We start from the raw sequence: 20,081 nt of genomic DNA on the forward strand, positions 1-20,081 counted from the left end.
AGGTGGACTCGGATTCTCTGACCAAGGTTGGCCCCGCTAGGATGAAGATTTGGTGCCTGGATCCGAGTTGTGTTCATGGTTCGATCGACGTTTTCCCCTCTCCCAACGGTATCAGGCTTAGGGTGCGGGTGGAGGGGGCGGCGGCCTATCAACCCCCTCCTCCCCTTCTCCTCCTTCTAATCCCACGGATAAACACGATAAGGATTGGGATGGATCGATGGGCGGTAACAACCAGAGTGGTGGCTCCAATCTCCGTTTCACCCAATCTGAATGGGATGGCTTGGCTGAGTCTGAAAGGGAATTGTTCCAGTCTCAAGCTCCCTCTGGTGCTGGCCCTCGGTAGTCTTTGGCGATCCCTCCTACTGAGCCTATGGCGGATGTTCCTGGTGCTGCTTCTCTGAAGATTCCGTCTGTGGCGGTTACCCCCATGTCTGGTGCCTGCTCCAACCTCCCAGCCCGCCCGATCTCCCCCACCCGCTCCAGGATTGAGGATCTCCCTGCCTCCCCTGAGCGTGCTGGGGTGGGTGCCCAGTCCATGCGGAAGAACAAATCCTCGGTGCGCAAATTCTCAGCTAAGAGCAGGAATTCTCTGGGCTCTAAACAATCCACTGCCGGTGTTTGCCGTCGCCTCGACAAGGAGCTCGGGTCCATGTCTCGCTCTGGTCCATCTTCGGCTTCCCCCATGCCTCGGTCACAGGCGATTCGGTCGCCGGCGTCTACGGCTCACAAAGGATGGCGGGTGGCCAACTCGGGTGGCTCTGTTCTGGAACGGGCGGAAAAACGGGCTGCTGCGAAGGGTCTTCCTACCCCAGGTATGCATCCCACTCATTCCTATGTTTCCTCTCCGGTTCATCTGGTTCTACCTACTTTGTCGGATAATCATCTTTTTAAAATCATGTCGGATGTGGGAGTGGTGGTTGATTCTAATGTGGGCTCTCCTAGCTCTCTTCTTGCAATCATTCGGGCTAACGAGGCTGCTCAGGCGGCCATTGCCAAAGCTAAGTAGGCCGTTGCCTCCGACGCTACTGTGTCTATTGACCCTCTGGGTCCGGAGGCGGGTCTGGGTGTTGGTAGTGGCCAGCCCCAGCCTGGTCCCTCCAGGAGGGGCACTTCTAAAAGAGTTAAAACCTGCGTGGCTCCTAGCAGGTCTAGTCTCCGCATTAAGAATCTTTCTTATAAATTAAAGCTTTATTTTGGAATATTAGAGGGTTCGGCGCTAGGGGGCGTCGTGACCAAATAAAAGATTTGATCCGCTCGAACCATATTGACTTCGTGGGGTTGGTTGAAACTTTTAAGGAGTCCTTTTCCCCTAATGAACTTTCTGCCATCGTGGGTATGGATAGATTTGATTGGCATGTTTTACCTTCCTCGGGCCACTCGGGTGGGATTTTGATAGGCTCGAATAAGGACATCTTCGATGTTGTTGCTTATGACCATGGGATCTTTTGGGTTAGTGCTGTTCTCTTTTTTAAAGCGCGGAATATTCTAATGGAGGTAATAGTGGTTTGTGGGCCTGCTGATCATTCTATTGCTCCTCTGTTTCTTAATGAACTTTCTGTGAAGATCGAATCTTGTAACCTCCCGATGGTTATCGGGGGTGATTTTAACCTTCTTCGCCACCCTTCTGACAAAAGCAACGATATCTTCTCCTGGCCTTTAGCGAATGCTTTTAATGAGTTTATCAGCTTCAATGCTATTCGTGAACTTCCCCGGGTTGGAGCCCGCTTTACTTGGTCTAATCACCAGATTAATCCTATTAGATCTGTGCTTGATAGAGTTTTCATATGTCCTAGGTGGGACTCCCTCTTTCCTAGGGCCTCCCTTGGTGCCAAATGTATTGTTGGCTCTGACCATACCCCTCTCATTGTTGACGACGGTTCTGTTAACCTTAGACCTCCGGCCAGATTTTAGTTTGATGCCTCCTGGTTGCTCGTGGATGGTTTTTGTGATATGATTGCTGTGAAGATATCTCATCTGCTCTCCTCTAATTCGCGCTCTTTAGGTCCTCTGGATGACTGGCATTCTTGCTCCTACAACCTGCGTAAGTTCCTTAGAGGCTGGTCCCGCAACCATGTGGCGGAGGATCGTCGCTCCAAAGATTTCCTTGAGACCCAAATCTTGGCACTAGACTTGACTGCTGACTCTGCTGGGCTTTCCGAGGATGGTTGGTCTGTGAGGTATAACCTCGAGGCTGCCTTACTGCAGCTGCACCATCAGGCTGAGATGTATTGGCGACAGCGGGGCACGCTTAATTGGACGCTAAAGGGCGATTCCCCCACTGCATATTTTTTTGCCATTGCGAACGGTCGGAGGAGGCGTTGTGGTATCAACAATCTGATCATCAATGGGGTGCGGTCTTCAGACCAATCTGTTATTATGAATCACGTGCAGGACTTCTTCTCTACTTTGCTTGACGCGAAACCTCCTTCGGGCCTCTTGATCTCCCCTTCTCTCTGGAACATGGGTTTAAAAGTTTTGGTCGAGGACAACGCCGCGTTGATGATCCCCCTGTCTGATCAGGAAGTCTGGGAAATAGTTAACTCCGCTAACCCTAATGCGGCCTCTAGGCCTGACGGCTTTTCTATTCCTTTTTTTCGAAAATTTTGGCCTCAGTTAAAGCAGCTGGTTTGCAATGTCATACAGGGATTTTGCCTTGGCTATATCGATATTTCCTGCTTGAACTATGCTGTCATTTCTCTGATTCCCAAGGTCAAGGCGGCTGAACTAATCTCTCAATTTCGTCCTATTGCTCTGATTAATAATTTTGCCAAATTCCCGGCTAAGGGCTTCGCGAACCGCCTTTCTCCGGTTGCTCATAGAGTTATTAGTCCCTTCCAATCTGCTTTCATTAAGGGTCGGTTTATTTTAGATGGTATCCTCTCTTTGCATGAAATTGTGCATGACCTAAATTCTCGGGGCTCTAAAGCAGTTATTCTTAAGTTAGACTTTGAAAAAGCATACGACTCGGTCAGCTGGTCTTTTCTTAAGCAGGTCTTGCTCGCGAAAGGTTTTGATGGAGCTTACGTGCATCGTATCATGCAGTTGGTCACTGGGGGCCACACTGCCGTTTCGGTGAATAGGCATATTAGTAATTTTTTTGCCAATGGCAGGGGACTTTGTCAAGGGGATCCGGCTTCCCCTGTCCTTTTCAATTTTGTGGCCGATGCCTTTTCCTGTATTCTCGTGAGGGCGACTCAATGTGGTCACATTAGTCCGGTGGTCTCTCATCTCATTCCGGAAGGGGTCTCTCACCTTCAGTATGCCGACGATACGATCATTATGGTTGAATTGGATGATGCGTGTATTGCCAATTTGAAATTCATCCTTCTTTGCTTCGAAGCGGTCTCTGGATTGAAGATTAACTTCTCCAAGAGTGAGGTTCTAGTTACTGGTGTGAATGATGCGGAAGCCCTGCGTGTGGCCAGGCTTCTTAACCGCTCTTTAGGTTCCTTTCCATTCAAATATCCGGGCCTCCCAATTTCTCCTTTTAAACTTCTTGCTAAGGATTTTGCCCCGGCTATAGCTAAAGTGGGTAACAGGGTCCTTCCATGGTGCGGTAGATACAATACTAATGCTGGCAAGGTGGCCTTAATCAACTCCTGTCTCTCAGCCCTACCGATGTTCCTTATGGGTTTCTATCTCCTTTCGGCTGGTATTCACGCCGGCTTTGACAAACACAGGGGTGCCTTCTATTGGAATGCGGCGGATAATAAGCGGAAATATAGATTAGTCAAGTGGCAGCTTATGTGTCGGCCTAAGAACCTTGGGGGTTTAGGCATTATTAATATGCTGGTGATGAACAAATGCTTATTAATTAAATGGTGGTGGAAAATTATGACTACTGGGGCCGACTCTCTTTGGTATTCTATCCTCAAGGCCAAGTATTTCCCTCAATCTAGCCCCCTGTTTGCTTCTGCTAGACGTGGGTCTCAATTCTGGAAGAACCTTGTCAAAGTTAGACCAATTTTTTGGAGCATGTTAAGTTTATCGTGGGCAATGGCAGTTCTGTTTGTTTTTGGCGGGATTGGTGGTGTGGAGATGCTCCTCTGGCTACTCAATTCCCGGTTTTGTTTTCCTACTGTCCTAAGCCGGACATCTCCATCGCGGAGGTGGCGGATAATAACTGGGACCTGGCTTTTCGCCGTTCCCTGTCTCCTGAAGAGTTGGAGGATTGGCAAAATCTTTCTGCCCTCTTCCCCGTGCTCTCGGAGGCTCCGGATTCTGTAATTTGGCCTCATTCGTCTTTTGGCAGGTTTTCGGTCAAGTCTTTTTACTCTAGGCTTATCGGAGGTACCCCCTCGAATAGATTTACTAACATCTGGAAGTCTAAAGTGCCTCCTAAGATTAAGATATTTCTTTGGCAAGCCTTCAGAGGCCGCCTTCCTGCGGCTGATCAGATTCGCAAGCGCAATGGTCCGGGATCAGAGTTCTGTCTCCTTTGTGGTGCTTTGGAAAACACGGACCACATCTTTTTCCATTGTGTCTTGGCTAAGTTCGTTTGGAGTTGCGTCAGATCTTGGCTTCAGGTCTCTTGGAATCCCTCGTCCTTCTCTGAGCTTAGAACCCTTGCCAAGGTTTTTGTTGGGGTCACCAAGAGGGTGTTCTGGGTTGGCTTGGGTGCCTTATGTTGGTCCCTTTGGACTACTAGGAATATATTTACTATCGAGCATATCTTTCCATCTAAACCTGTTGACGTTCTTTTCAAATCTTGTATCTTATTGCAGCAGTGGAGATTATTGACTAAAGAAGACGATCGGGATGCCCTGGACGCGCTCATCGCCAAAATTCGGGCTTCGGCATCCTTCTTCTCCGGGCTGGGACCTAACGCCTGATCTCTGTTGCGGTGGTTTTATCGGTTTGGTCGTAGTCGTCTTTCCCCTCCGGCCTGCGCGCCGTGTGTTGGGGAACGTAGTAATTTCAAAAAATTTCCTATGCACATGCAAGATCATGGTGATGCATAGCAACGAGAGGGGGAGAGTGTGATCTACGTACCCTTGTAGATCGACAACGGAAGCGTTAACTTGGTTGATGTAGTCGTACGTCTTCACGGCCCGACCGATCAAGCACCGAAACTACGGCACCTCCGAGTTCTAGCACACGTTCAGCTCGATGACGATCCCCGGACTCCGATCCAGCAAAGTGTCAGGGAAGAGTTCTGTCAGCACGACGGCGTGGTGACAATCTTGATGCACTACCGTCGCAGGGCTTCGCCTAAGCACCGCTACAATATTATCGAGGACTATGGTGGAAGGGGGCACCGCACACGGCTAAGAATATGATCACGTGGATCAACTTGTGTGTCTAGGGGTGCCCCTTGCCTCCGTATATAAAGGATCCAAGGGGGGGTGCGGCCGGCCCTAGTAGGAGGCGCGCAGGAGGAGTCCTACTCCTACCGGGAGTAGGACTCCCCTCCCTTTCCTTGTCCAAGTAGGAGAGGGGGAAGGAGAGAAGGAAAAGGGGGGGCGCCGCCCCTCCCTCCTTGTCCAATTTGGACTAGGGGGAGAGGGGGCGCGCGGCCTGCCCTGGCAGCCCCTCCTCTTCTCCACTTTAGGCCCATGAGGCCCATTAACCCCCCGGGGGGTTCTGCTAACCCCCCGGTGCTCCAGTTTTATCCGAAACTTCCCCGGGAACACTTCCGGTGTCCGAATATAGCCGTCCAATATATCAATCTTTATGTCTCGACCATTTCGAGACTCCTCGTCATGTCCGTGATCACATCCGGGACTCCGAACTAACTTCGGTACATCAAAACTCATAAACTCATAATATAACTGTCATCGAAACCTTAAGCGTGCGGACCCTACGGGTTCGAGAACAATGTAGACATGACCGAGACACGTCTCCGGTCAATAACCAATAGCGGAACCTGGATGCTCATATTGGCTCCTACATATTCTACGAAGATCTTTTATCGGTCAGACCGCATAACAACATACGTTGTTCCCTTTGTCATCGGTATGTTACTTACCCGAGATTCGATCGTTGGTATCACATACCTAGTTCAATCTCGTTACCGGCAAGTCTCTTTACTCGTTCGATAATACATCATCTCACAACTAACTCATTAGTTGCAATGCTTGCAAGGCTTATGTGATGTGTATTACCGAGAGGGCCCAGAGATACCTCTCCGACAATCGGAGTGACAAATCCTAATCTCGAAATACGCCAACCCAACATGTACTTTTGGAGACACCTGTAGAGCACCTTTATAATCACCCATTTACGTTGTGACGTTTGGTAGCACACAAAGTGTTCCTCCGGCAAACGGGAGTTGCATAATCTCATAGTCATAGGAACATGTATAAGTCATGAAGAAAGCAATAGCAACATACTAAACGATCGGGTGCTAAGCTAATGGAATGGGTCATGTCAATCAGATCATTCACCTAATGATGTGATCCCGTTAATCAAATAACAACTCTTTGTTTATGGTTAGGAAACATAACCATCTTTGATTAACGAGCTAGTCAAGTAGAGGCATACTAGTGACACTCTATTTGTCTATGTATTCACACATGTATTATGTTTCCGGTTAATACAATTCTAGCATGAATAATAAACATTTATCATGATATAAGGAAATAAATAATAACTTTATTATTGCCTCTAGGGCATATTTCCTTCAGTCTCCCACTTGCACTAGAGTCAATAATCTAGATTACACATTAATGATTCTAACACCCATGGAGCCTTGGTGCTGATCATGTTTTGCTCGTGGAAAAGGCTTAGTCAACGGGTCTGCAACATTCAGATCCGTATGTATCTTGCAAATCTCTATGTCTCCCACCTGGACTAGATCCCGAATGGAATTGAAGCGTCTTTTGATGTGCTTGGTTCTCTTGTGAAATCTAGATTCCTTTGCCAAGGCAATTGCACCAGTATTGTCACAAAAGATTTTCATTGGACCGGATGCACTAGGTATGACACCTAGATCGGATATGAACTCCTTCATCCAGACTCCTTCATTTGCTGCTTCTGAAGCAGCTATGTACTCCGCTTCACATGTAGATCCCACTACAACGCTTTGTTTAGAACTGCACCAACTGACAGCTCCACCGTTTAATGTAAACACGTATCCGGTTTGCGATTTAGAATCGTCCGGATCAGTGTCAAAGCTTGCATCAACGTAACCTTTTATGATGAGCTCTTTGTCACCTCCATATATGAGAAATATATCCTTAGTCCTTTTTAGGTATTTCAGGATGTTCTTGAGCGCTGTCCAGTGATCCACTCCTAGATCACTTTGGTACCTCCCTGCTAGACTTATAGCAAGGCACACATCAGGTCTGGTACACAGCATTGCATACATGATAGAGCCTATGGCTGAAGCATAGGGAACATCTTTCACTTTCTCTCTATCTTCTGCAGTGGTTGGGCATTGAGTCTTACTCAACTTCACACCTTGTAACACAGGCAAGAACCCTTTCTTTGCTTGATCCATTTTGAACTTCTTCAAAACTTTGTCAAGGTATGTGCTTTGTGAAAGTCCAATTAAGCGTCTTGATCTATCTCTATAGATCTTAATGCCTAATATGTAAGCAGCCTCACCGAGGTCTTTCATTGAAAAACTCTTATTCAAGTATCCCTTTATGCTATCCAGAAATTCTATATCATTTCCAATTAGTAATATGTCATCCACATATAATGTCAGAAATGCTACAGAGCTCCCACTCACTTTCTTGTAAATACAGGCTTCTCCAAAAGTCTGTATAAAACCAAATGCTTTGATCACACTATCAAAGCGTTTGTTCCAACTCCGAGAGGCTTGCACCAGTCCATAAATGGATCGCTGGAGCTTGCACACTTTGTTAGCTCCCTTTGGATCGACAAAACCTTCTGGTTGCATCATATACAACTCTTCTTCCAGAAATCCATTCAGGAATGCAGTTTTGACATCCATTTGCCAAATTTCATAATCATGAAATGCGGCAATTGCTAACATGATTTGGACAGACTTAAGCATTGCTACGGGTGAGAAGGTCTCATCATAGTTAATCCCTTGAACTTGCCGAAAACCTTTTGCGACAAGTCGAGCTTTGTAGACAGTAATATTACCGTCAGCGTCAGTCTTCTTCTTGAAGATCCATTTATTCTCAATTGCTTGCCGATCATCGGGCAAGTCAACAAAAGTCCATACTTTGTTCTCATACATGGATCCCATCTCAGATTTCATGGCTTCAAGCCATTTTGCGGAATCTGGGCTCACCATCGCTTCTTCATAGTTCGTAGGTTCATCATGATCTAGTAGCATGACTTCCAGAACAGGATTACCGTACCACTCTAGCGCGGATCTCACTCTGGTTGATCTACGAGGTTCAGTAGTATCTTGTTCTGAAGTTTCATGATCATCATCATTAGCTTCCTCACTAACTGGTGTAGGTGTCACTGAAATAGTTTTCTGTGGTGCACTACTTTCCAATAAGGGAGCAGGTACAGTTACCTCGTCAAGTTCTACTTTCCTCCCACTCACTTCTTTCGAGAGAAACTCCTTCTCCAGAAAGTTTCCGAATTTAGCAACAAAAGTCTTGCCTTCGGATCTGTGATAGAAGGTGTATCCAATAGTTTCCTTTGGATATCCTATGAAGACATATTTCTCCGATTTGGGTTCGAGCTTATCAGGTTGAAGCTTTTTCACATAAGCATCGCAGCCCCAAACTTTCAGAAACGACAACTTTGGTTTCTTGCCAAACCACAGTTCATAAGGCGTCGTCTCAACGGAGTTTGATGGTGCCCTATTTAACGTGAATGCGGCCGTCTCTAGAGTGTATCCCCAAAACGATAGCGGTAAATCAGTAAGAGACATCATAGATCGCACCATATCTAGTAAAGTACGATTACGACGTTCAGACACACCATTGCGCTGTGGTGTTCCGGGTGGCGTGAGTCGCGAAACTATTCCGCATTGTTTCAAATGTACACCAAACTCGTAACTCAAATATTCTCCTCCACGATCAGATCGTAGAAACTTTATTTTCTTTTTACGATGATTTTCAACTTCACTCTGAAATTCTTTGAACTTTTCAAACGTTTCAGACTTATGTTTCATTAAGTAGATATACCCATATCTGCTTAAGTCATCTGTGAAGGTGGGAAAATAACGATATCCGCCACGAGCCTCAATATTCATCGGACCACATACATCTGTATGTATGATTTCCAACAAATCTGTTGCTCTCTCCATAGTACCGGAGAACGGTGTTTTAGTCATCTTGCCCATGAGGCACGGTTCGCAAGTACCAAGTGATTCATAATCAAGTGGTTTCAAAAGTCCATCAGTATGGAGTTTCTTCATGCGCTTTACACCGATATGACCTAAACGGCAGTGCCACAAATAAGTTGCACTATCATTATCAACTCTGCATCTTTTGGCTTCAACACTATGAATATGTGTGTCACTACTATCGAGATTCAACAAAAATAGACCACTCTTTAAGGGTGCATGACCATAAAAGATATTACTCATATAAATAGCACAACCATTATTCTCAGATTTAAATGAATAACCGTCTCGTATCAAACAAGATCCAGATATAATGTTCATGCTTAACGCTGGCACCAAATAACAATTATTTAGGTCTAATATTAATCCCGAAGGTAGATGTAGAGGTAGCGTGCCGACTGCGATCACATCGACTTTGGAACCGTTTCCCACGCGCATCGTCACCTCGTCCTTAGCCAATCTTCGCTTAATCCGTAGTCCCTGTTTCGAGTTGCAAATATTAGCAACAGAACCAGTATCAAATACCCAGGTGCTACTGCGAGCATTAGTAAGGTACACATCAATAACATGTATATCACATAGACCTTTGTTCACCTTGCCATCCTTCTTATCCGCCAAATACTTGGGGCAGTTCCGCTTCCAGTGACCAGTCTGCTTGCAGTAGAAGCACTCAGTTTCAGGCTTAGGTCCAGGTTTGGGTTTCTTCTCTTGAGCAGCAACTTGCTTACCGTTCTTTTTGAAGTTCCCCTTCTTCTTCCCTTTGCCCTTTTTCTTGAAACTAGTGGTCTTGTTGACCATCAACACTTGATGCTCCTTCTTGATTTCTACCTCCGCAGCTTTCAGCATTGCGAAGATCTCGGGAATAGTCTTATTCATCCCTTGCATATTATAGTTCATCACGAAGCTCTTGTAGCTTGGTGGCAGTGATTGGAGAATTCTGTCAATGACGCAATCATCTGGAAGATTAACTCCCAATTGAATCAAGTGATTATTATACCCAGACATTTTGAGTATATGCTCATTGACAAAACTGTTCTCCTCCATCTTGCAGCTATAGAACTTATTGGAGACTTCATATCTCTCAATCCGGGCATTTGCTTGAAATATTAACTTCAACTCCTGAAACATCTCATATGCTCCATGACGTTCAAAACGTCGTTGAAGTCCCGATTCTAAGCCGTAAAGCATGGCACACTGAACTATCGAGTAGTGATCAGCTTTGCTCTGCCAGACGTTCATAACATCTGGTGTTGCTCCAGCAGCAGAGCTTTGCTCTGCCAGACGTTCATAACATCTGGTGTTGCTCCAGCAGCAGGCCTAGCACCCAGCGGTGCTTCCAGGACGTAATTCTTCTGTGCAGCAATGAGGATAATCCTCAAGTTACGGACCCAGTCCGTGTAATTGCTACCATCACCTTTCAACTTTGCTTTCTAAGGAATGCATTAAAATTCAACGGAACAACAGCACGAGCCATCTATCTACAATCAAGCATAAACAAGCAAGATACTATCAGGTACTAAGTTTCATGATAAATTTAGGTTCAATTAATTTACTTAAAGAACTCCCACTTAGATAGACATCCCTCTAATCCTCTAAGTGATTACGTGATCCAAATCAACTAAACCATGTCCGATCATCACGTGAGATGGAGTAGTTTCATTGGTGAACATCACTATGTTGATCATATCTACTATATGATTCACGCTCGACCTTTCGGTCTCCGTGTTCCGAGGCCATATCTGTATATGCTTGGCTCGTCAAGTATAACCTGAGTATTCCGCGTGTGCAACTGTTTTGCACCCGTTGTATTTGAACGTAGAGCCTATCACACCCGATCATCACGTGGTGTCTCAGCACGAAGAACTTTCGCAACGGTGCATACTCAGGGAGAACACTTCTTGATAATTAGTGAGAGATCATCTTATAATGCTACCGTCAATCAAAGCAAGATAAGATGCATAAAAGATAATCATCACATGCAATCAATATAAGTGATATGATATGGCCATCATCATCTTGTGCTTGTGATCTCCATCTTCGAAGCACCGTCGTGATCACCATCATCACCGGCGCGACACCTTGATCTCCATCGTAGCATCGTTGTCGTCTCGCCAATCTTATGCTTCCACGACTATCGCTACCGCTTAGTGATAAAGTAAAGCATTACAGCGCGATTGCATTGCATACAATAAAGCGACAACCATATGGCTCCTGCCAGTTGCCGATAACTCGGTTACAAAACATGATCATCTCATACAATAAAATTTAGCATCATGTCTTGACCATATCACATCACAACATGCCCTGCAAAACCAAGTTAGACGTCCTCTACTTTGTTGTTGCAAGTTTTACGTGGCTGCTACGGGCTTAAGCAAGAACCAATCTTACCTACGCATCAAAACCACAATGATAGTTTGTCATGTTGGTGCTATTATAACCTTCGCAAGGACCGGGCGTAGCCACACTCGGTTCAACTAAAGTTGGAGAAACTGTCACCCGCAAGCCACCTATGTGCAAAGCACGTCGGGAGAACCGGTCTCGCGTAAGCGTACGCGTAATGTCGGTCCGGGCCGCTTCGTCCAACAATACCGCCGAACCAAAGTATGACATGCTGGTAAGCAGTATGACTTATATCGCCCACAACTCACTTGTGTTCTACTCGTGCATATAACATCAACATATAAAACCTAGGCTCGGATGCCACTATTGGGGAACGTAGTAATTTCAAAAAATTTCCTACGCACACGCAAGATCATGGTGATGCATAGCAACGAGAGGGGGAGAGTGATCTACGTACCCTTGTAGATCGACAACGGAAGCGTTAACTTGGTTGATGTAGTCGTACGTCTTCACGGCCCGACCGATCAAGCACCGAAACTACGACACCTCCGAGTTCTAGCACACGTTCAGCTCGATGACGATCCCCGGACTCCGATCCAGCAAAGTGTCGGGGAAGAGTTCTGTTAGCACGACGGCGTGGTGACGATCTTGATGCACTACCGTCGCAGGGCTTCGCCTAAGCACCGCTACAATATTATCGAGGACTATGGTGGAAGGGGGCACCGCACACGGCTAAGAATATGATCACGTGGATCAACTTGTGTGTCTAGGGGTGCCCCTTGCCTCCGTATATAAAGGATCCAAGGGGGGGGGGTGCGGCCGGCCCTAGTAGGAGGCGCGCAGGAGGAGTCCTACTCCTACCGGGAGTAGGACTCCCCTCCCTTTCCTTGTCCAAGTAGGAGAGGGGGAAGGAGAGAAGGAAAAGGGGGGGCGCCGCCCCTCCCTCGTTGTCCAATTCGGACTAGGGGGAGATGGGGCGCGCGGCCTGCCCTGGCAGCCCCTCCTCTTCTCCACTTTAGGCCCATGAGGCCCATTAACCCCCCGGGGGGGTTCCGGTAACCCCCCGGTGCTCCGGTTTTATCCGAAACTTCCCCGGAACACTTCCGGTGTTCGAATATAGCCGTCCAATATATCAATCTTTATGTCTCGACCATTTCGAGACTCCTCGTCATGTCCGTGATCACATCCGGGACTTCAAACTAACTTCGGTACATCAAAACTCATAAACTCATAATATAACTGTCATCGAAACCTTAAGCGTGCGGACCCTATGGGTTCGAGAACAATGTAGACATGACCGAGACACGTCTCCGATAAATAACCAATAGCGGAACCTGGATGCTCATATTGGCTCCTACATATTCTACGAAGATCTTTTATCGGTCAGACCGCATAACAACATACGTTGTTCCCTTTGTCATCGGTATGTTACTTGCCCGAGATTCGATCGTCGGTATCCCATACCTAGTTCAATCTTGTTACCGGCAAGTCTCTTTACTCGTTCCGTAATACATCATCTCACAACTAACTCATTAGTTGCAATGCTTGCAAGGCTTATGTGATGTGTATTACCGAGAGGGCCCAGAGATACCTCTCCGACAATCAGAGTGACAAATCCTAATCTCGAAATACGCCAACCCAACATGTACCTTTGGAGACACCTGTAGAGCACCTTTATAATCACCCATTTACGTTGTGACGTTTGGTAGCACACAAAGTGTTCCTCCGGCAAACGGGAGTTGCATAATCTCATAGTCATAGGAACATGTATAAGTCATGAAGAAAGCAATAGCAACATACTAAATGATCGGGTGCTAAGCTAATGGAATGGGTCATGTCAATCAGATCATTCACCTAATGATGTGATCCCGTTAATCAAATAACAACTCTTTGTTTATGGTTAGGAAACATAACCATCTTTGATTAACGAGCTAGTCAAGTAGAGGCATACTAGTGACACTCTGTTTTCCTATGTATTCACACATGTATTATGTTTCCGGTTAATACAATTCTAGCATGAATAATAAACATTTATCATGATATAAGGAAATAAATAATAACTTTATTATTGCCTCTAGGGCATATTTCTTTCACCGTGTATGGCAGGGTGCCATGTATCGCTCTGGATCTTCTTTCGCCTGCTGTAGGCTTTGATCGATGCATTCGCGGTTCTTGTTATCTGTTTGGGTGTTCGGGTCTGTGACGCTGCCGTGTGGCTTTATTTATAAAGACGGGCCAAGGCCTTTTATCTAAAAAAAGGATTATGAGGTAAAACTGACAAGCTACGTACACCATGTTTAGTACCAATATTTAGTGCTAGCAAAATTCAAGATTTAATCCATGCATGCCATATGATTTCTGATGAAATACCTTGTTTAAACAAAACCATGAGCAAGGCCCCGAGAACAAAGTTGAGAAAAAGCCTGCAAAATAACATAATACTAATAAGCATATTTTGCTTAGAACAAAGGCTACTATGAAGTAACATTGGAGATCAACATTTAGCCATATGTATTTTCCTAAAAAATGTTAGATGCTGATGGCTCATTAGATAGGCGCCGATCCATAGGCTAGCTGTTGGATGGCGCTCTCCCGTTAAAGGCATGGTCCAGCCCACAAATTTCCATAGGATTTTTGAACAATTAAGACGCATAAATCTTTTGTTCTGTTGCCACCAGAGAGAACCAAAGGAAATGCCTACTAACAGTATTTCATTCTTTAATTTTCTGTCTCGGTGCCACTGATACAAATAGATTACAAGCCATTAATTTAAGGGAGTGCCTAGGACTCATCTAGATGAGATGTAATTTGGTTCCATTCACCTGAAAACAAAAACAGATAAAAATAGTACTACAAACCACATCAGCACACACGCATCTTACAGTATCAATCCAATGGCTATAAAAGTGAATGAGACATAACTAAAACTCAACTAGATGAGTTCTAGCAAAGCCGTTAATTTAATTGATACTACTAGGATAATGAATCTTGCACTCAGGATCATATAAATAGATTGATAACGAACTAAGAGATCGGTGTATAATATAAATAGATTGATAACGAACTAAGAGATCGGTGTCATAGAGTCTGACTCTCACAGACTCAGACTTGGTATGGATCTTGTCTTCTTCTCCTCAGTAGGGGAAGCCCATGTTCATCCCGGGCCCCTGCTGCACCATCTTCATCCCGGCGGCGACCCCCGGCGGCGGAGGCATCGCCATCCCAACAGGAAACTCCGGCGGCGGCGGCATCGCCATAGCCGCCTGCTGCATCTCCGTGTCGGCGGCGAACACTGGTTGCGGCTGCATCGCCATAATCATCTGCTGCATCTCCGTCCCGGCGCCAAAAACGGGCGATGGAGGAACCGACATATGCATCTGCTGCAAATCCACCCCGTAGGCCAAGCCCGGCGGCGGAGGCATTGCCATTGACATCTGGTGCATATGCATCCCGACGGCGAACCCCTGCGTCGAAGGCATCACCATCTGCATCTGTTGCATCCCCATCCCGGCGTTGCCACTGCTGCTGCCACCAAACTCAAAGGTGCTACAACCGAAGAGCTGCTGCTGTGGCGGCGGGGGCGCCTGCAGCATGCGGCTGACGTTCTGCGCCTCCAAGAGCACCTGGTATGCGCGGTCCGAGACGGCGGCCCGCGCCACCATCAGCTCGGCGGCGAAGGCCATCAGCTCCTCCTCCCCAATGTCGCCCAACTCGGGGTCGAGCCACACCGCAAATTGATCCCCCGCGGCGCGCTCCTTTGCCATGGCCTCCACCACGCGCCCTTTCCGCGCCTTCACCTCCTTCAACCGCGTGCGCAGCTCGCCGTGCAGCTGGTGCAGCTTCTTCAGCTCGTCGTCGTCGGCGGCGGCGCCCTGGACCAACGCGCCTCCCCCCGCCAGGAAGCGGTCGACGACGGCCTCGGCGGAGGGGTGCCCAAAGGAGAAGGCCTTTCCGCCGTCCGAGAAGGTGACGGCGGCCACCTGGGCGCCGCACATCACCGCCAGCTCGTTGGCCTTGTTAAACAGGCCCTGCCGGCGCTTGGCGAAGCATACCTGTCGGGCGCCCTTCTTCTCGATCCGCCGGATGGCGATCTTCGTCCGCCCATTGCCGGCCCTCCGCTTTGGCGCCGCCGCTCGCCCGACCATTGTTCCCTCGTCGCTCGCTCGGTGGCTCGGAGAAAGGAAGGGGAGAGGAGGTAGATGTGTGTCTGGTTCTGGCTACGTCTTGGCCTCGGGGTCGTATGTGCTTATATATATAGCAGTGGTGAGAGGAGGATGACTGGATGAGGATCGAGGAATCGCTTGCCCTAACGTTGACAACTCATGATTGGCAAGGAGGTATTATTCGGTATTCTCTGCCTGTGAGCTGTCACGCGTATAAGCGTAAATTTACCAGCATGCTCCAGCATTTTATGGCCACGTTCGGCTGCGTGTTTTTATTAGGCAAGGGTTAAAGAATGAGTGCTAGGCCTGCTGTTGGGTGTAGCCAAGAACCTTGGCACAATTAGTTGCCTCACGTACGTACGTTTCTTTCCTTCTATTTCTTATTTCCTAAATCGCTTAATCGTGCAATCGCACGATTCGGCCGCTCGATCGTACAATGCGCGAGATCGCGACCGCCTGTTTGTAACGGTTCCAACCGGGGCATAGTGATGGGCCCTGCCTCATTAATTCAGGCGAAACCGCTGCTCGCATGCTCTCCCCTTCCCTTTCCATTTGAAATCCTCTGCCCCTCCATTTTCGAAACGGCCTCTGCCCCTGCCTCTTCCTCTCCCGACGACGACCTGCAGGGGACTGCGGTCGTGGATTCGCCGGCGTGGGAGGCCATTCGTCGGCACGGGGCGGCTGCGGCTACAGGCGGAGGTAGTCCCGCATCTCGTCCTTGCTTTTTTCCTGGTTTGGCTTGGTGAGGGCGAGGGCTAGGGTTTGGGTGAGGTGTCGGGGTGAGCACAGAGGGCGAGGAGGGCGGGCACGGGTTGTCCATGGCATCTGCGGGGCCTGTGCATTGCATCTACAACGGTCGTGTTTCTGTAGGGGGGTCGAGATCTGAATGTTGAGGTTGGCGATATGGTGAGGGAGGTTGGGGGTTGAGACCCCGTCGAGATTTAGGGTGTTTTCGGTGCTGTTTGAGCGCGTGGATCTACGAGGGGATTTGTATAGTCAGGCGACAATAGTTGCTCAATTATTGTCACATAGTTGCCATGATTTTGCGAAGCAGTTGCTGATTTTTGTCTCAGCCATCGGCGACGTTGAGTTGCCTGGATCTAATGGGGGCATTGTGTAGCCAGGCGACAGTAGTTGCTCAATTTTTCTCACATAGTCGCCATGAATTTGTGCAACAGTTGCTGTATTTTTCTCACACCTATCGGGTGCTGTTTTGAGTGCCTGGATTGAACCTAATGGGGGCATTGTGTAGCTAGGCGAAGTAGTTGCTCATTCTTTTTCTCACAAGTTGCCATGAATTTTTTGCACAACTGTTGCTGTTTTTTCTCACCCCATCGGGCGCTGTTTTGAGTCGCCTGGATCTGATGGCAGCTTTGTGTAGCCATGAGACAGTAGTTGCTCAATCTTTTTGTTAAAATAGTTGGTTACAATATATTTTTAAAGTTGCTTATCGGTTTTTGGCTGCTTTTTGGGGTTGCTTGGATCTGCAGGGGTAGTTGTATATGTATATGATAGTAGTTGCTCAATTTTACTACTCATTTTGCAAGGAAATATAACATTAGTTGCTTTTTTTGGGTAATTAGTTATTTTTATTGTCTTGTTGCTATAAGTTGCCTACCCAACATCCTGCAGTTGCCTAGATTCACCACCTAGTTGGCCCGAATAGCAGACGAGATGTCATTAGGAATAATAGGCATTTGTTTTGCAATAGTCATGGTGAATGAAGTTAGGTGATGTTAAACAGAGGCACATTTTTCTGTACTCACCAATGATATTGTTGAATTCACTCATTTTTTTATGTGCAAGTATAATTGTTCTTCTAGGTCTTGTATTTTTTCCACCCAAATGACAATTTTTTTATTTTTTGGGTGTTGCACATTTTGTTTTACAGAATGGCCCGAAAAAAGCAAGAGGATTGCGGGGAGGACTGATGGCGAAGCTGGAAATGAGGGAAACGAGGAGCTGGTCCAAACAACAAGCAATGTTCGACGCAAGCGCGAGCGAACGAATGAGAATCCTGTCCGGGGTGGACGGGCTGGGAAACGGGCCACTGATTCCGTTCCTCGTGATGAAGAAGGGAGGCAGATGAAACATGTGAAGAAAAGCAGAGACGAGGTATTTTATTAAAAAAACTTGAATTCGGTAGGGGGGCTAGGGGGGATGTTTTTGTTGTAGTTTATCTCAAGGCAGGGACATTAGGTATGTCTTTTCCTTGAATATGTATTGCTCAACGCTTGCTAGGTTTTTTGAATACTGGGTTTGCTATTTTTGTTCTTTTGTTATTATTTCCGCTTTATATAAAAAACAATCAATTTTCATGTATTTTTTCACCACCAGATGCCTAGTATAGTAGTACCAGTTGCCTAGTATAGTAGTACCAGTTGCTTTTTAATGTAGATGTAGTTGCTCAGTTTACCAGGCACAACAACCTTGCCTTATTTTTAGTTTTGAATTCTTCTGTTTTTCTCCACAGATTGGTACTAGTGCGCCGCCACCAAGGAACATGGCATCACCTTTTCAAGACTATTCACTCTAAAGGCTTCCCTCGAAGACCTTCAAAGGGGAGCCATATGTGATATAAGTTTTGGCGGCGTACTTGATATCGGCACGATAACAATGAAAGGAGATATCGTGAAGTTTGTCATGGATTCTTATGACCTGGAGTTGTCCCAGCTTGTTATACCTGAGAGGGGTAAGATCCCGGTCGACATAGACAGTGTTGAAAGGATATGGGGTCTGCCAAGGGGGCGGAACAAGGTTGGATATGAAATCGATCCAGATAGTAAAGTTTTTCAATGGGATGTTCAACATTCCTTCAGGGCCTGCGCCAACAATGACCAAGTGGGTGGAGATGATAAAGGAGATGGGAGTTTCTCATGATGACACGTTCTTAATCGCCTGGCTTGTCATTGTTTTCAGTTGTTTTCTTGCACCGACAACCAGCTTGAAGGTGTCACCGCCTGCCTATTCAGCTGCGTTGAACCCACGTGACATTGTGAATTTAGATGTTTACCAGTTCGTTGTTGACCAGCTTAGAATTACTTTCATGGGTTTTCTAGACAAGAAGGATACTATATGTTGTTGCCTATTCCACCTAGTGGTAAAATGATCTGGATCCCCCGTTTTTTTCTGGTTAATTGCCTTTCTTTTCATTGTTTTTATTCTTCAATAGTTTCAAGAAACTAACATGTGTCCTTCTTTTCTTTTGTTTGTGTTTTGGTCTGTGAGACAACTCATTTACCTCGACTCGCTAGATGTGGACTACAGGTCCATTTCCAAGGACTTTGTGGATGAGAGCACACCGAATATTCATCCATGGGTTAAAGCATGGAACGAGGGTCTCATCAGGGCAGTCATGAAGAAGGACATGATCAGAAAGGGTGTATATGGAAAGCTGCGAGTAAGTTTTTTCCTGTTTTTTCCCATGCACATTTTTTCATGGTTGTTCAGCATGTAGAGCCTCATGTTTATCAAGTAGGCATGTAGTTTTGGAGGTGGACTTGCTCACTAGTAGGTTTTGTAGTTTCCCATAATCAGAGGTGGACTTGCTCTAATTACGGTTGGGAGTTGCCCATCTGCATAGTTGTAGTTGCCCTATTTTTTGTAGTTGCTCATCAGCAGGATACATTTGGAGTTGTATGTTGTTCGGTCCAAAGAGTTACTTATGGGGTTTTCCAGTTGTTAGTGTCCTTGTCCATGTACCAAGTTTCCTTGGAGTTGCCCAACAATATGCATGCTATTGCCCTAATTTAGTCAGGCAATTGCTAAACCTCACAATAAAGATCATTTTTTTATTTGTTGATTTTAAATGTTCCCACTTTTTTCCTGGCTGTTGATTTCTGACACCTGCCCATGAACACAAATAGTTGAAAACTGAGTTCTCAAGGTGTGCTCAAGATAGCCTGTTTGGGAGCATGGATCATATCCAGAAGTTTGTTGCTGCCAAGTTGCCCTAGAATTACGAGATCAATGTATGTTCTTTTCTTTTGCTTTCTAGTATCCGACACTTTTTTATGCGAAGTTGATAATGAAATGTATGTTTTTCTATGTACTCATCATTTCTACTGCTCTTGTTTTGTTGTTTTGCAGAAACAGAAGAAGTGGCCGGTGTTGGTACACAACACGTGCTATGAAATATCTTCCCAAGTGGGGAAGTTTGTGCTAGGTGTTGGCAAGCTGGATGAGGGGGATGATGTGCGGCCACGAGTGCTTCCAGGGTTCCAGATGCACGTCAACCAATTATGAAGGAAAGGCATAGAAGAGCAGTGGCAACTCCTAAAGTGAAAGATGTTGCAAGGAAGAAGAAAGGAAAGGGCAACAGAACTCGTGATGAGGAGAGGCTTTTGTTGTCTGATGAT

The 20,081-nt window shown here is 46.5% G+C and overlaps 1 protein-coding gene across 1 annotated transcript; it reads right to left on the bottom strand.

Annotated features, from left to right (window-relative positions):
• Window positions 1-14,326: 14,326 nt before the first annotated feature.
• LOC125548809 (uncharacterized) lies at window positions 14,327-15,766 on the bottom strand. Its single transcript, XM_048712348.2, has one exon. The coding sequence runs from the start codon at window positions 15,703-15,705 to the stop codon at window positions 14,695-14,697; it is 1,011 nt and encodes a 336-aa protein (XP_048568305.1). The 5' UTR covers window positions 15,706-15,766; the 3' UTR covers window positions 14,327-14,694.
• Window positions 15,767-20,081: the final 4,315 nt, after the last annotated feature.

This window comes from Triticum urartu, chromosome 3A (genome assembly GCF_056163025.1).
Source record: "Triticum urartu cultivar PI428250 chromosome 3A, HENAU_Tu73, whole genome shotgun sequence".
NCBI classification, from domain to species: domain Eukaryota; kingdom Viridiplantae; phylum Streptophyta; class Magnoliopsida; order Poales; family Poaceae; genus Triticum; species Triticum urartu.